The sequence below is a fragment of the Lissotriton helveticus genome, chromosome 2_1, assembly GCF_964261635.1.
Source record: "Lissotriton helveticus chromosome 2_1, aLisHel1.1, whole genome shotgun sequence".
NCBI lineage: Eukaryota > Metazoa > Chordata > Amphibia > Caudata > Salamandridae > Lissotriton > Lissotriton helveticus.
In genome coordinates, this window is record NC_136059.1 from 2,029,217,740 (window position 1) to 2,029,234,849 (window position 17,110).

The 17,110-nt window shown below is 46.5% G+C and overlaps 2 protein-coding genes across 2 annotated transcripts in view; one reads left to right on the plus strand and one right to left on the minus strand.

Annotated features, from left to right (window-relative positions):
* The window catches only part of ETFDH (electron transfer flavoprotein dehydrogenase), a 543,836-nt gene extending 541,430 nt beyond the window's left edge, over positions 1–2,406 (plus strand). The window contains exon 13 of the mRNA XM_078676994.1: positions 1,941–2,406. Coding sequence (XP_078533120.1) covers positions 1,941–2,104 — 164 coding nt within the window. The 3' untranslated portion in view covers positions 2,105–2,406. The remainder of the gene's footprint in view (positions 1–1,940) is intronic.
* Positions 2,405–17,110, minus strand: part of PPID (peptidylprolyl isomerase D) — a 103,850-nt gene continuing 89,144 nt past the window's right edge. The window contains exons 8-10 of the mRNA XM_078676995.1: positions 15,794–15,880; positions 14,301–14,343; positions 2,405–2,882 (exon numbers count right to left, since the gene is read on the minus strand). Coding sequence (XP_078533121.1) covers positions 2,791–2,882; positions 14,301–14,343; positions 15,794–15,880 — 222 coding nt within the window. The 3' untranslated portion in view covers positions 2,405–2,790. The remainder of the gene's footprint in view (positions 2,883–14,300; positions 14,344–15,793; positions 15,881–17,110) is intronic.

A 17,110-nucleotide genomic window follows, 5' to 3' on the forward strand; every position in this document is an offset into this window, starting at 1 on the left:
TCATGGGATCCCTAAACCAGAAACATGCTAATCTTTCAATGAGTGCCTAACCATCCAAGCATTGCTCATATGAATATCAAACCATTCTCAGAATTAGCTGAAGTCATCCTGCTAAACTTTTGAAAAACATGCAATGATCCTTCATGACAAGGACAACCAATATCTTACTGACTCAAGGGCTAGTCTCTGACTGGCTGAATACTGGTCAAGTTACCACCACTCCCCCTCACCGAAAAAAGGGGTATGTCTGGAAGACCACAACTTCTGCCTCATAACTCATTTCTAAAGTCCTTGACAGCAGTGTTGAGAAACAGCTAAACAGTCTGCTTTATGACTTAGTCAGGCTTTAGATTATAAATACGGAATGATGCAATGTGCCTACTACACTAGGGTGAATTGTGCCTCTTGATCGGTCAGCAACACAACATTAAACACATTCAGTCATGCCTCCTTATTTCAATTGATAGAACACCAGATGGGGGAAATCGGTGGCACAATCCTTCGATGGCTTAAATCATATCTAGTTAATTGTTCATAATAAGTCAAAATAGCAATTCTGTCTCCAGTCCCTTGCAACATCAGCAAGGCGTCCCTAATAGGATACATTTTCTCCTAGACATTTCAGTCTAAACAAGGAGCCAATCAGCTGCCTCCCAAGACCAGCTAAATTATCCTTGCATGTGTATGATGATGGAACTCCGCTGTGTTTGAAAGTTGTTTTTCCATAGGGCATACCAGATCGGTCAGAAATCCGTAGAGGCATTCAAGCTTCGCTAACACTTCACCATCCTCAAATCCCCTGCAAACTGAATTCATTCTACTCCCTGCTCCATAATGACCTGCCAGCGCAAGTCTGGTTCCATGACTCAAAACTGCAAAACCCTCGATTGCAGAGTGCCAAATCGTTGGCCTTTATCCTGGGCAAGAATCTAAATCTGCACTTGCACAAACCCTCGTCCAAAGGAGCAATTTACCCAATTAGACTCCTCACAGGAGAAAGGTTTTAATCCCCGCTGATGATTTTAGTTGCTAGCACTTTTGAGGTTTTACTATGGAAACTCCTTTCTGTCTGGCGTAATCCAATCCACTAGACTCTTCTAAAAGCAGCTGTCAATGCTTTAGTTTAACTGGTATGAGGCACCTCCAGTTCAGATCAGATCTCCCAGTCATAATCACTTTAAATGTGTTCCTTGTAGAAGCCAGTACAATTTTCAAGCTGTCCTGCATTGTTCACAAGACGCTAAATGGTAGGAAATGAAACTAACGGAGACATAAACTAGTCATGTCAGGAGGCTCCTGTTGCCTAGGGAGCAGTAACTCCCTCCTACTTGAAACACTGTATAAAAAAACCGCTCTGAAATAATCTTTCATGGAAAGTGGTTCCAAAGTTTGGCACTACATCACTCCTACTAGCAGGACGAATCCTGCATGTCATTCTTAAGCAACAACTTCAATTCATACTCTTCCAGCGTCTGTATCCATCTTGACCAGATCTTAAGACTACAATGACTTTACCTACATGCCCTCCATTCAGATGAGCTATTTGATTGGTCCTATCCATTATTGTACTTTTTCTTAAGTTACTACTCTACACCATCTGTTTACCTGTGTAAATATATGAAGCGCTGTGCTACCCTAGGGGTCTTGTTTGCACTATATATATATATATGTCTGATCTCCACCAAATGGTTGCTAGTTCTGATTTTATTAGCCAATAACTTCGAATATTATTGGGTGCAAGGGAATTGCTATGAAAGTTTGCAGATCCAAGTCTAGCACCTGGGGAAATTCACATGGTGAGGAATTGGATAAAAACGTCTCTAGCAGAAAAGGTGTTACCGAAAGTACGTAACTTGTTAGTTTTGGTCACTGGTTTAAAACATATGGCCACAATATAAATGTATATATGAAATAAATAACTCCTCTTCCTTCCTCCACAGGTGTGTACGAATATGTGCCTTTAGAATCTGGTGAAGGGTCACGGTTACAAATTAACGCCCAGAACTGTGTTCACTGCAAGACATGCGACATTAAAGATCCCAGCCAAAATATTAACTGGGTAGTTCCTGAAGGTGGTGGGGGTCCTGCTTATAACGGCATGTGAACTATGGAAAGATGGTGGTAAGACAGCGGATACCTTCAAGTAGTTGGGCCTTGTTCCAACATTCTGCCTTTAATGACTCTGTAGTGCTGTAAATAAACTTTCAGTCCATGAATGGACTGGGGTCTGTACAGTTTAAATTGTGATGGTAAACATATGTATTATTTTTTTTAATTAAACGTGACCGCTATTTACAAATTGCAGGTGCTAGGTTGTTGTAAGTGAAGCCTCGGAAATTAATGTTTTGGGTGAATACATTCAAACTCAATGTAAGTTTGTACTGAAATAAACTACCTTTAAAGATGTACTGTATTTTTTTTATTCATTTTCCAATTACTGACAGTGTTACGAAAACATAACCAGTGTACAGTAACATGAATACATGGTCTGCATTTAAAATGGTCAAACTATAAATAAAACTACTTAAAATCATAAAAGGAAATCACATTAATTTCATAACAGTCCTGTTTTACTAAGAGGTGTGGGGGAAAAGAGACTGAGTTTGTAAGTTGTAAACATTGTGACTGTTAACACAACAGTATCTATATATTCTTAAACAGGATTTTTTGGTGTACTGTGACAAACTAATGACAAAAGGTAGGTTGAAGCCATCTGCTATCAGCTGCTTTGAAGGCCTCTGCCACAGGCAACCAGTGCGTAATAGTCAAAAACAAAATTCACATTTTCCACTACGAAGCAAACATTTTAACGTATACGGCCCTTTCTTTTTCCTTCTGCTCCTTCATTTTCTGCTTGACTCGAATTAGTTCAGCGCTGATGGCTGCAAAAAAAAAAAAAAAAAAAAGAAAGTCAAAACGTTTACCAACTTTGTGTAAAACAATCCTGCATATTTAAATTCAACATCTTTATTGGCATTGCGAAAACATGATCTCACATGTCATTACTAGGATTACAAAGAGGTTTCAATTGCATGGCTTGCCAGAGAATATGGTATATATTTTGCGTCTGCAGATCCAGAATAAGACATCCCATTAGTCTCTCGCATTTGAGCCAGGTCTAGTGTTTTTTTAGTTCCAGCCGAGATGCAGCTTTTACCATTTAGCTGGTATTTTGTTTACCTCCACAGGACAATGAATCATCGCTATATTATCAATGCACAGCATGCCAATTTGAAAAGATAAACACTGCAAAATGAAATGGCTACTTATATGTAGCAGTAATTCAGAAAGCTGAAATACTACTCCTACATGTAAGTAACCATTTAATTTTCTTAACGTTGGCACTGTTCAATGAATCTGCTCCAAACTTTCAAATAAAAAAAAATTTTCTACCTTGGGCGCCACTAAATTGGAGAGTTTGCCAAAAATACGACATTTGCCATTTTAAATCCCATGGGAATCTTTGCAGTCCAATGCAAGAAAAAAAACTGCCGAATGAAATCACAATTAACTTGGCATGAAGGTAGAACTTTACTTGAGGAACTGCCTTTACTTGGTTAGGTGTACTTCTGTTCTGTAGCTTAAGATATTAGCGTTTTCAAATAGTTTCGATCTGCACACAGAAGGTTAAGTTATACAGATATCTGGACGGTTAATTCACAGAGTTCAATCTCTGACCTTAGAAAAGCTAATGAATGAAGCCATAATGGGGAACAGGATTGGTGTACCCAGAACCAGGTTTTCAGACTCCACTGAAGGTCCAGCAGAGGCCCATGAAACTTGCTGTGGTTTTGTGTTTACAGGCCATTTAGGCATATTTGGGGTTGCAAACCACAAGGATGGGGGGGGGGGGGGGGGGGGGGGGGTCCAATGTGCCAGACCTCACACTCCAGAAACTTGTTCTCAAGGTGAGTTTGGCACAGAACCTGGTGCTCCACAGAGGTTAGCCACAAGAAAATGAGGGATGTGGTATAACATCAAAAGAAAATGCACCTTAAAATAAAAAGGTCAAAGTGAAGCTATGGTTAGCTTTGAATATAACACCTAAATATAGGTTTTAAAACGTTAGATATTCACATTTTAAAAAGTGGTTATAGTTACAAATCTGAAAGACAATTAGTTATGGATTGCTCACCTTAGAATTACCCCCAGGCGTCAGACTGGATCCGGAGAATTTTTTCTTCAGCAGTACCCCTGCACGTCGATAGGAGGAGTCGGTTGACTTCATGTTAGTCGTTGGCGTCGCGGTTGCGGTATCTACTTAGATTCTTTCTTTTTCATCGCCAGCCAGTACAGACCTGGAGAGAGCGGCAACGAGTCACTTTTTTACTCAGTTTTTGTGACTTTTGTTGACACCTTTTTTGAGTCGATAAGACTCCTGGTGCACGGAGGAATGGCACGTCGGATCAGCTTCAAGACTTGTGACTCCTGTCACAAATTGAGGATGGTCAAGACCCTGCACCTAGTGTACCTATGGTGTCTGGAGCTCGACCACGACCCGAAAATGGGGCTCCGACTGGCGGGCCATGACCCCAAAGTCTTCGAGGCCTGGCAGTCCGCTCCGTGCCGTTCAAGGTCGAGAGGGAGGTTACGGGACAGTTTGTTGAACCACCACCGCTCGCCATCCAAGTCTTCATCTATGGGTAGGTTGAAGCACAAGAAAGCGAAGCAGCATAGTCGCTCTATGCGTTGTCCCCGTCCGTCAGCAGACGCGGGAAGCGGAAGGTAGTCAGGCTTTGCCCGCAGAGCCTGTTGGGTCGACTCCAGCCCTCCCTTTCCGGGAGCCGGAGCAAGCCCTGCCCAGCTTCGAAGCTTTCACGAAGCCTTGCAACCCATCTTTGGGCAGCCTGACATCACTGGCGCACCCTCGGGCCCCGTGGACTCTGTTGGAGGCTCTAGGCCTTCGATGCCTGCAGGTTCGGCGCCGCAGGGCCCCCCAAGAATCCAGGCCTGGATCCAGATTGGCACCGGTCGACCTCGTGATACCTCCTCCGGCGTCGAATCTAGTGACAACACCCCGCCGCCTCCAACACCAGTTGTGTCCCTAGCCGGCATCAGCCCCTACCTCCCCCTCGTTGAGGACACTGAGCCAGACCGTCGGGAACGGCGCCAACCAGTACTTTTGTACCCTTAGTCTCCCCTGACATTTCCTACCACCCTGAGTGGCTACCAGGAGAGGGTAAGGAAGAATGGGAGGGGTCTGTGGACCCTCTTGCAGACCAGTTAGAGGAACCAGATGAGTTCAGTGGTCTGGACACCTCCCCAGACCGAAGCATGCTTTCTCCCCCTACCGTGGAGATGGAGGATGGTGTGTCTTATGCAGTGGTATTGCGTAGGGCAGACGAGGCCCTAAATTTCGAGCTTCCTATGGTGGCGGTCTGTACTAACCTTCTGACCGAGGTGCTTCAGCCGGCAGCGGCCTCTTCGGAGCCCCTGCTGCTGTTCAATGAGGCCCTTACGAACATCCTTTTCAGCACTTGGTCCAAGCCCAACACAGGGGCTCCTGTGGACAGGATGACCCCCCCCTGACGCCACGGCCCGGGCGACCCCATTCTACCCCAGAGAGCTTGGTAGTTGAAGCCTCAACCTCCAAAGGCGCATTTCCTAACAAACCACCTGATAGGGAATCCAAGAAGCTGGACCACCTTGGGAAGATGTTTTCTTCCCCCAGCTTGGAACTGCGGTCGATGAACACGACATGTCTATTGGGACGTTACTCCTACTCTGTGTGGGACACTGTTGCGCAGGTGCTGCCACAGTGCCCGGAGAAGGCCCTTGCCGTGCGCTCCTGTGCTGTTGCCAAAGGGAGAGAATCAGTGAAATTCGCTAGCCGGTGTGGGCTGGACACCACAGACTCACTTGGCAGCAAAACTTCCACGTCGGTAGCACTGAGACGCTATTCCTGGTTGAGGTCCACTGGCTTCTCAGGTTATGTCCGAGCAATGCTTTTCGACATGCCCTTTGATGACCGTCGCCTGTTTGGGGACAAGGCAGACAACGTGCTTGAGTGCTTTAAGGATTCTAGGGCTACGGCCAGATCCTTAGGCCTTGCTTCCACCTCATGCCCAGTGCAGTCTGCTTTTCGTCCCTTTCGTGGCTACAGAAGGGATGCCCAGCCACGTTCCGCCCAGAGCCACAGGCCTGCACAAGGTGTCCAGCCTCGACGTGGATCTCTCTGCCGTGGGTCAAGATGCCAGCGGGCAGGCCAGTCCACCTGCACCTCCTCGACAGCAGCCTCCAAACCCTCCTAGTCCAGCCTTTCAGGCCCATCAATCGCCAGTGGGCGGCAGGATTCGCCATCACCTCCCCCACTGGCTTAACATCACGCTGGACAAGTGGGTTTTGCCGATAGTCCGAAGGAGCTACTCCCTCCCCTTCAAGACTACCCCTCAGTCAATGCCACCTCAGACCAATTGCATGTCGGACGGTCACCTGGCCCTTCTCCAAGCAAGAAGTTACAGCTCTCTTGGCTAAGGGAGCCACAGAGCGAGTTCCTGTCCTAGAAGTAGGTTGTGGTTGCTATTCCCACTACTTTCTGGTGGATCTCAGGAACGTCAACCGCTTCCTCCGGAAGGAGAAGTTAATGTGGACACTGGCTCAGGTCCTCTCTGCCCTCGACCCAAGAGACTGGGATGGTAGCATTGGACTTGCAGGACGCTTATTTTCAAATCCCCGGCCAACCGGCGTTACCTACGGTTCACAGGAGGCCACAAGCACTTTGTTTACCATGCTCCCCTTTGGCCTTCCCAGCGCCCCTCGGATGATCACAAAAGTGATGGTGGTGGTATCTGCGCAGATCTGGGGTTCTAGTGGAAGAGGTGTGGCGCCGCGGCCAGGGCGACTGACGCTGGAATCTGGGGATCACGGTTCGATCCCCGGCGCCGGTGGCAGGTTAGCCCAGCACCATGTGACTCTGGGCAATAGCTTGCTTAATCTTCCCAACGGCCCCCAGCGCCTAGAGACCCTTGCGGGTGATTGTGCGCTTTACAAATGTGGATTTATTATTTATTATTATTAGTGTTCCCCTATCTTGACTGGCTAGAAGGGCTCGCCCCAGGCAATAGTCTCCCACCTCCAGACTCGACGGACCTCCTGCATTCGCTGGGGTTCACTTAACGTTTTAAAGTCACACCTGATTCCCTCTCAGAAGATCTTTTATCGGAGTGGTTCTGGAAATGAAACGACAGTTCGGGTTTATCCTCCCGAGCAGCGAGTCTGGGATATTCAGGCTCCGATTCAGATCTTTCAGCCACTATCCCGGGTTTCAGTCAGAATGACTCCCATTCCCTCCCCCTCCCCGAGGTGGATAACTTACTTATCAGCGTGGAAACTGACACCGGCGCCCTTACCCTCCTCCTTTTATACCGGCCTCCCCAGCCTATGCCATCCTTCTCCACCACCTTGAGTGAACAGCTGTCTAATCTGCTAACGTTTCATTCCAGCTTTGCCCTCCTTGGTGACCTAAACTATTGGTTCAATGACACCAACGCCGGCCCCCATGCCACAGAGCTCTTTGAGACCCTTAACAGTCTAAATCTTACCCAACAGGTCACTCAACCTACTCACAACAAGGGCCACATCCTGGACCAGATTTGGACCTGCAACCTGGCCTTGTCCCCGCCAGACATATCCCCCTGTGTCTGGTCTGACCACAACCTAATTGACACCACCATCACTGTCGTCGGCCAGGTTCCTGCTCCTCTGATGGCTGGTGGTTCCTCACGGAAATGGAATACATATGACTCTCAGGGCTTCCTCACAACCCTAGCAGACACCCGTCCAGTCCTTAACCTCTCTAACGACATCGATGCAATAGAACACGACATCGGATCCTTGCTGGAGTCAGCCAGCGACCTCTTTGCCCCCCCTGGTCAAATTCCCCTGCACTAGACCTCGTAACTCCCATAGGTGGTTCTCTGATGACCTCAAGCTCCTTAAATTAAAAACGCGCCAGTCAGAACGTATTTGGAGACGCGATTATTCCAACTCAGCCAAACAGTCCTACCTGGCTGCGCGTAAAGAATACAAAGCTGCCATTGGCTTAGCCAAAATGGAACATTTCTCCAACAGGATCTCGTCGGCAGTCGACAAATCTAAGGAGGTGTTCAGAGTTATGAACGAACTCACCATAGATGACAGAACCCTCCCAGCTCAGACCCCCACTCAAGAGGCATGTGACACTCTTCATTCCTTCTTTGTGGAAAAGATCATAAAAATTAAAAAATCTATCCCTCCTCCTCTTCAGCCATACCCATCGGACACTTCCTCTATCAACCCCTCAACCCTCACTACCTTCCCTGCCCTCGACCCCTCCTCACTAGCGGAACTCGCCACCCATGTGAAATCTGGCTCCCCTAACGACTGCTGCCCGCCATCCGTCCTGAGGAGTATATGCCTCAAGCTACCTGACTGCATTCTACCCCTTCTTAACGGGTCACTCAGCAGTGGCACTGTCCCTACCTCTTTCAAGGAGGCCATCCTAGTGCCCCTCCTCAAAAAACCCGGCGCCGACCCTGCGGAGCCTTCGAATTATCGCCCCATCTCCCTCCTCCCGTACTTTTCAAAACTAATGGAGGCTCATGTCACCCGATGTCTGTCTAACTTCATCGAATCCTCTTGTCACCTCGAGCCCAATCAAGCCGGCTACAGACCTGCCCATTCTACTGAGGCCGTCATACTGGCAGTTCTGGACACACTCAGGAGCAACGCGGAGTCCCCCCAAGCCCTCGTACTCCACCGTGTCCAACAGGCAGGCATCCAGAGCACCGCTCTCGATTGGGTCGGGTCCTTCCTTACTGGAAGAACACAGGCGGTCCGCCTGGGAACTTTCACCGCTACAAAAACTCCCACGTCCTGCGGAGTCTCCCAGGGCTCCTCCCTCTCGCCGCTTCTGTTTAACCTATACCTCCGCCCTCTGATCCACTCCCTCCAGAAATGGGACATCAGTGTCTACAACTACGCTGACGACTTACAGATTATCCTTCCGCTCAATTCACCTCATGCCATCAACACATTCCACACAGTCATGATCCACATCCAACTTTGGATGAACCAATTAAAGCTAAACCCCGGGAAAACGGAGCTCCTCCTTCCTGGAGTCAGTCACGCTCACTGGGGCTCGCAGTTCCGGCCCCCGGATCGAGGCCCCCCTCCCGGCCCCGTCAAAATCAGTAAAGAGTCTGGGAGTGATCATTGACGCCGAACTCTCTCTCAGAGCCCAAGTGGGCGCGGTAATCTCATCTTGCATGTACCAGCTCCGGAAGATCCGCAAGGTTCGTCACTTACTTCCTCCTGCCGCGCTTACCCAAGTTGTCATCTCACTTGTGCTGTCCCGCTTGGACTTCTCGAATTCCATCTACTACGGTCTCCCACAATTCTTGTTACTTCGCCTCCAAGTTGTCCAGAACCAAGCGGCCCGCCTAATTCACAAAACCCCCAGATGCCAATCAGCTAAACCTTTACTCCAGAGTCTTCATTGGCTCCCAATAAATCAAAGGGCAGCTTTCAAGGTGGCCTGTCTCACATTCAAAGACCTCCACTGCTCTGGTCCCGCGTTTCTGAAATCCCTCATCTGCCCCCACTGTCAAACGAGAAACCTCCGATCAGCCCACCGTCATCTGTTAGTTGTTCCCAAAACCAAGAAATTCGGTGGTCGCCGTTTTTCCCATCTGGCTCCCTTCCTCTGGAATCTCCTCCCTCTTTCCATCAAATCCCCCCCTTCCCTTCTGAATTTCAGGAAATCGCTTAAAACCTACCTTTTCCCTCCTCTTGGCTAAAATCCCGCCACTCACGCTCCCTCCTCACTCACTCTGTCTCAAAGCGCCAGGAAGCATAGGGTGTCAGCGCGCTCTACAAATTGCACTTAAGATAAGATAAGGCTGCTGGGCCTCATGCATCCTGCTGGTGGATCATGCCAGGTGGCATATGCAGGCTCTGCAGTGGGACCTGAAGTTCCAGTGGGTACTGCATCAGGGGAATCTGTCGGATTGCATCCAGATCTCATACAGCACTGCTCGACAATTGCAGTGGTGGCTCACGAACCAGGACTGGGTCAATGGCAGATCCCTCGCTCTTCCCCAACCAGAGTTTACAGTGGTGACGGGTGCATCACTTCTGGGGTGGGGCGGCCACATGGGAGAGGCAGAGATCAGAGGTCTCTGGTCTCCACATCAACCTTCTAGAGCTTCGGGACATTAGTCTTGCACTAAAGGCATTCCTTCTCTCTGTCCTGGGAATAGTAGTGCAAGTGTTCACAGACAACACCATGTGGTACTGCAACAAACAGGGTAAGTTGAGTCGAGGACCCTATGTCAAGAGGCTCGCCGCCATTGGACATGGCTGGAACATCAGGGCATATCCCTGGTGGTTCAACACCTGGCAAGTTCTCTGAATGCCAGAGCAGACAGTCAGCCGCAGCTGCATGATGGATCATGAATGGAGTCTTCACTCTGAGGTGGTGCAAGGCCTCTTTTAGCAGTGGGGAGAGCCCTGGTTAGATCTATTTGCCACGAAGAGAATGCGCAATGTCAACAGTTCTGCACGTTGGAATGTCACTCGCTAGGCAACAATTTTTGTCGCGGGTGGAGTTGCGGTCTTTTATATGCCTTTCCGCCTATACCACTTCTGCCCAGTGTGCTGAAGAAGATAGAGCGCGACCGGGCGCAATTCATTCTTGTGGCTCAGGATTGGGCATGAAGAGTCTGCTATCCCGAGCTGTTACGCATGGCCATTGATCCTCCGGTCACACTGCTTCTTCGGGAGGATCTTCTGCCGCAGCAGCAGGGGACGACAGTCCTTCAACCGAACTGGTCCAGCCTCCACCTCCTTGCGTGGAGATAGAGCAGCAGCAGTTGACTACTTTCAACCTTCCTCTCGAAGTCTGTTACGTTATCTTGGCAGCCAGGCGTCCCTCCACTAAAACGGTATATGCCTGCAGATGGAACAAATTTGTGGCATGGTGCACTGCAAAGGCTGTCGATCCCCTTTCCGAGGTTATCTTATTTCTCCTTTCTTTGGCCTAGCAGGGCTCAGCTCTGGGCACTGTTATGGGCCATCTCTCCGCCATTTCAGCCTCTCTTAGGCTTCCTGATCAACCTTCTCTTTTCAAGTCCCCTTTTGTAAAGATATTCCTTAAGGGCATTACTCATCCCTGTCCTCCTATTCCTTTCGTAATGCCCCAGTGGGACTGGAACTTGGTTCTGACTTATCTTATGTGCGCTCCCTTTGAGCTGCTACAGAACTATCCTCTGGAGACTTAACTTTGAAAATGGCCTTCTTGGTTGCCATCACCTCTGCTCGCAGGGTCAGTGAGCTTCAAGCCCTTTCTTCTAAATCTCCTTTCGTGGCTGTACATCCGGACAGTTGTACTCCGCAATAGGTCTTCTTTCCTTCCCAAAGTGGTTACCTCTTTCCACATAAGACAGACCATCACTTTGCCCACCTTCTTTCTGCCTCTGCATCCTTCTAAAGAGGAAGAGCCGCTACATCGTCTGGATCCAAAACATGAGCTTTCCTTCTATTTGGATCCCACAAGACAATTGGTTTTCAGGCCCACCTCCGGGGTTGGCATTGCTGGGGTATCTATTCTAAGGTGAAGAATTCATAACTGTCTCTTTAAGATGAACAAGTTACTTACCTTCGGTAACGATACATCTGTAAGAGACATAGATTAGGTATGAATTCCTCACCGCACCACTCATCCTTCCCATTCTGTGAACTGACTTCTAGAGTGAGGGACTCCCTTTCAGGGAACTACTTTTCATGCACCAGTGGTCAGTGTCTTGCATGGCTATGCGCTTCTGGCGTGGAATGTAGTGTAAAGAACTGACGCCCGTGCGGCATCCAAGTAGATACCGCGACGTCATTCCAGCAACCACGACGCAAACAACGAATGCGGAGTCGACCATCGCCACCTATCGACACACAGGGGTACTGCTGTGAGAAAAAATTCTCCGGATCCAGTCTGACGCCTGGGGCTAATTCTAAGGTGAGGAATCCATAACTAATCTATGTCTCTTACAGATGTATCGTTAGCGAAGACAAGTAACTTGTTCATTAAAATCAAAAACTGAGATTTGAAAGTAGTTAGGAACACAATCTATAACTCTCACAACAGACATTTAAACCATAACTCAGACACCATATGGAATGCGTATAAATACACTATTTGTACCAGCAGATAAGAACCCCAAAATCACTGCCTAATTAACATTATACACTCAAATCTATAAATACTACATCGATAGTCTTCCCCTTTCGGAGTGTTACAGGTAATGATATTTATTCTCTTCTGGAAGTTTACTTGCGACATTTGTAATTGCATCTATCACATTATGGGTGAGGTCACAAGCATTCCATTTGGTGTGAGTTATGGTACACACTAGGTTCAAGGCTGCAAATGACACGTTTGTCAGATATAGGAGGTCAGTCTACTGACAGGCTTGTAAAAAGAGGAGAGTGCAGGATATAGAATATAGAAACTTGGGCGTAGTGGGTTGCTTAAAAACCCTTGGCATGGGTAGTTGAAAGGGAAAAGAATGAGGCGGACTATTGGATTAGTGCCACTAGTTATTTTACTGATCATGGGAGGAAAAGATTTAGGTCATTGCGCTAGGATTTGAAAAAGTATGGCATAGATGACTGTTTTATATTTCAATTAATAAAACTGCAAATTTGGAATTTCATATTGCAATATCATTGGTGTTGGTTTAATTGCATTTTTTAAGTTCTGCTTTCCCAGGAAAAAAACCAAAAGGGGTACCCACACAGGTCATGATGTTGGTACTATTCTGGCAATCAATCTTAGTTTGAAATTGAAACCCTTATTTATGTGAAACTTATTGGACCCATCTTTCTTAAGTTCCAGAGAGTTTCGATGGGGTGCACCAATACTATTAGGAAAACAATTCTGCGGAAGAATATTTTTATTTTGCACAATTAGCCCTGAGGTATTGAGTGGAAAATTTATAATGAATTACAATTTAGGCAAAGAAACCATTTCATACACATACAAAGTTGTTCAACCTTAATGTTGAAACGCAAGGGTGCCTTTACATTCCTCAGCTAAATATTCAAGATTAATGTATGAATGAATTCCACACGAGATTCTCACATGCCTTAGGAACTCATTTGAACGAATGTGTCTTTAGCACGCATTTGTTGTGTACTAAAGTCATTCTAATGACGTGCCTTTGGGGGATGGGGGGGGGCGCAGGATATTGGAATAGTTAAATGTACTATTCTACCTCCAGTCTGCGCAACAGTAGGGAAGGTGTTGAACTTTAATTCCACCTCCACTCCACCATTACACCCCTCTAAAGCAAGTTGTTGTAACAACTTCCGTGCAAGATTGAATAAGTGCTAAAGACAAAATGTGTTCTGTTGCCGGCGCTGTGAAGGCACAGCATGATCCCGGCTTCGTCCTAAAGGAAGTTTCCTATTCAAGATGCCTCTATTTGCACAAATTTTCTGTGCTAGTTAAAGAATCTTCAAATTAACCATTTTGTCAGTGGTTTTCTTGCAAATTCCGACGAAAACAGACATGGTGTTTCCCGTACAGACAAAATATATTTTTGCCCTGAATTTATTTCATTAGCAGAGGTTGCATTTTGTACACTCATACTTATAACTTGATCAATGTAAGGCCCTACATTTTCAGGCTAACACAAAGTACCAAAATGTTTATTTCAGACACCTGCCACTTTATAAATGAGTAAAGAATGACTTGGTAAAAAGTTTGCATAGTCGTCTGCACCCCAGTTCATAAGACCATTTTCTTCTACAAATGCCTTAGATTACATTTGTCACTGAAGCTTAGTGTAGTCTTTGCTTCATTGATCTGCCAAAAAATTCTCCTATGTATTTAAGTAAATAATTATCTTTTCAATAAAATGTATGTTCAAGGCATGTGAGCTGTAGATCACATGCTGTGCATAGCCTGCCATCTAGAGGTAGGAAAATGTATTTTCTGTATTAACCATCTTATCCGTGCCAGGGTAGATTTCTGTGGAATTGCGGACGGGTCCCAAATACTTTTACAATGTTCAAAAATATCACTAAAGCCTGGAAATTTCTCTAAAATAGCACTGGTAGCTATAAATAAAGTTTATATAGGCATGCGTGCTGCATACATTACATGATCAAAGGAAATGTGGTATTTCGTTCAAAAACTCAAATTGTAACAGTTAAAGATTCACTCCAATTTAAGTGTGGCATCTAAACAACAATGCACACGAGGTGGTAACAGCCTTAACAAGCAAGTACTTTAGTTGACACACAGAAATAAATGACAGTGAATTTACCTTTGTCTTCAGGTGCAACTTCATGGGCCTTTTTAAGATCCTCCTTTAAATAAAGAAAATACATAATTAGTACACCACAGTACAACAAGCATTGGCATAGCCAATAGGTCTCGCTTGTGGGACCTTATAAGTATTTTGTTTTGCAGCACAATATCCTTGTTACTAAATACTTATAAGGTCCCACAAGCGAGACCTATTGGCTATGCCAATGCTTGTTTCTACATCCAGCACCTCACACCGCAGTGTTGTTCCCTTTAAGTGCATCTGAAAAACAGGGGGAAAGAAGAGAGCACGTGAAACTACCAGACATAAGGAGGCAGAAGATAGAGAGGGGGGAGAGGCTATGGGCGGAAAACGAGAGCAGAAAGGCGGGCGGGGAGCGCGAATTGTCGAAGGAAAGTCAAAGAGAGTGGGTGAAAAAGACGGGGGTGCGAAGAGAAGCTGCGCGGAGGAAGGAGGGAAGCGGAGACGGGGAGAAAGAGAGAAGAAAGCTGAACAGGGAGGGTTTAGGAAAACAGAGTGGAGGAGTGGGGAGAAAAGGACGAGAGGCTGCGGGGGCGGTAGGAGAGGAGGGAGGCATGGTCCGACAGGAGAGGGGAGCGAAAAGAAAATGAGCGGCAGGGTGGGAGAGAGAGGGATAGAGAGAGGAGGGGTAAAGAGCGCGGGAGGCAGAGAATCTGTTACCAAACATGGCGCGTGTGCAATACGAGACGAGCGAGCAGCGAGGGAGGGGTGAAGGACACTGCATAGTTTGCTGAGGTTGAGCAATGCTGGTTTACAAATGTGGGCAGTTTGTGAGTAACGTCTGTTCCAGAGCACGGGGAAGAGATGAAACCATGCCAAGAAACTCGAGGCTCGCCTCTCCAGGAAAGGGCCCGGTGCCCCATAATGGGGTCTGCGGTGGGGAGTTATACAGCACACAGCTCTCACAAAACGGCACGGTTCACTCCCACGAACTTCTGCAAGCCCTGGAGAACCAATTATGATGAGAGCTGGATTAAAAACAGAAGCAATATGCTTTACCCGGGCAATGAACAATTAGTTCCCGTACCAAATTGAAAGAAAAATAGAAAATTCTGGTGTGGGAGGAGTGCTGCTACGGGAACTGCTACGGGCTGGGGAGGGGGAGGAGAAATGAAAGGAAAGGCTGTGTTTGCGGGGAGAGAGAGGGGAGGTGCTGGTGTGGGAGGGGGAGGTGCAGGTGTGGGAGGAGTGCTGCTACGGCAAGGCTGTGTTTGCGGGGAGAGAGAGGGGAGGTGCTGGTGTGGGAGGGGGGAGTTGCTGGTGTGGGAGGAGTGCTGCTAGGGGAGGAGAAGCCCTGGCCGTGAATGCTCGTGCATGTTCACGTGAACTGCAAGAAAACACCGGGCTGAAAGCCCTTAGTTTGAAGAGGATTTTGCGACATGAATTCTCGCTCCGCTCGATGCGCATACGCGCATCGATAGGTCGCGAGACCTAAAAACGTTTAACCCAAAAAGAGAACCAAGTCTTACCAATGCCTGATCGTAATCTTTGAGTCCCTGCCAGCCTTGAGCTCTTCTGTAAAGTGCTTTTGTGTTTGACGGGTCTATTTCAAGAGCCTAAAAATGAAGAATACTGGTTTATTAGAGTAATGTTAGAGTAATGCAGAGCGATTCATGTACAATAAAAATTTACAGCTGAAAAGCGCCAATAGGATGAACTTCCTTTAACTTTGATACTTATTGTAATTAATCATTTACATTCTGTATATTTTTTTTAAATCTAAATTTAGCTGTGGGCATCAGACTAAATCGAGACTCTCGAGCAGCTCCATGGCTGTTCTGCCAATACATGTACCAATTGCAGTGGCCACCCAAAGAACACAAATGCACCATCAACATTACTTTGGCCGAACTTCCTCCATTCCAGAGGCCAAAAAAGAAAAAGAAACCAAAAAAAAAAAAGATAGTGGCAAGTGTACTAATCGGGAAATAACCAAGAATGAACATGCACTTAAGAGGGTAGGGCAGGAGTGTGATGAATAGACTTACAGGAAGATATAGCTATCCTTAATGTAGTCATAAAATAAAAGTAACTTTCTATTAGCAACACCTTTGTACACATCCATATCTAGAAAAACTCATGCACCCACACCAGAAGAAACCGTGAGAGCTAATCCATGTTAATAAATAAAAATAAAAAGCTACAGAAACCCTCGGCCGAACCAAGCATTACAGAATCACAGCATCATATGAATCACAGCAGTAGTACTTGTTGAATATATGCATCAAAGACCAGGTTGCGATCTGGAACATTTCTGATACAGTCAAGAGTACAAAGTCGAGGACCAAATTCATGAAGCATAATCGATTTTATAGAGGAAAAAAATAATTGAGACAAGGTCTCAAAACACACCAAAAATCAGCCCACAATAGCATTTTCTTTATCGTATTCAAACTACAAACCCAAAACTTACTGTTCACGCAAATCTGTTTAAATATGGGCAGAATGGACCAAAATGGAATTATACCTAACCTGACACAAACTAACTCCTAACAAAGCTTAACAACTGGCAACTTTAAATACATAAATCTATCCTGACTCAACAATCAATAACAAATGTATTTAACTAACTCATTTGACAACACCGCTTGGGCATCACACTCTCGATGACAGAGGCCAAAATGCTTGCAGTCCCTAAACCAGGAAAACCAACAGAAAGCTGCACATCGTACAAGCACATAACTCTGCTAAATGCAAACAATCAAGATTTTGACTAAGGTTACCACAATTAGAATAGACAAACCCCTTCTGACACTTGATGGAACACTTGATGGAACCAGAGGAAT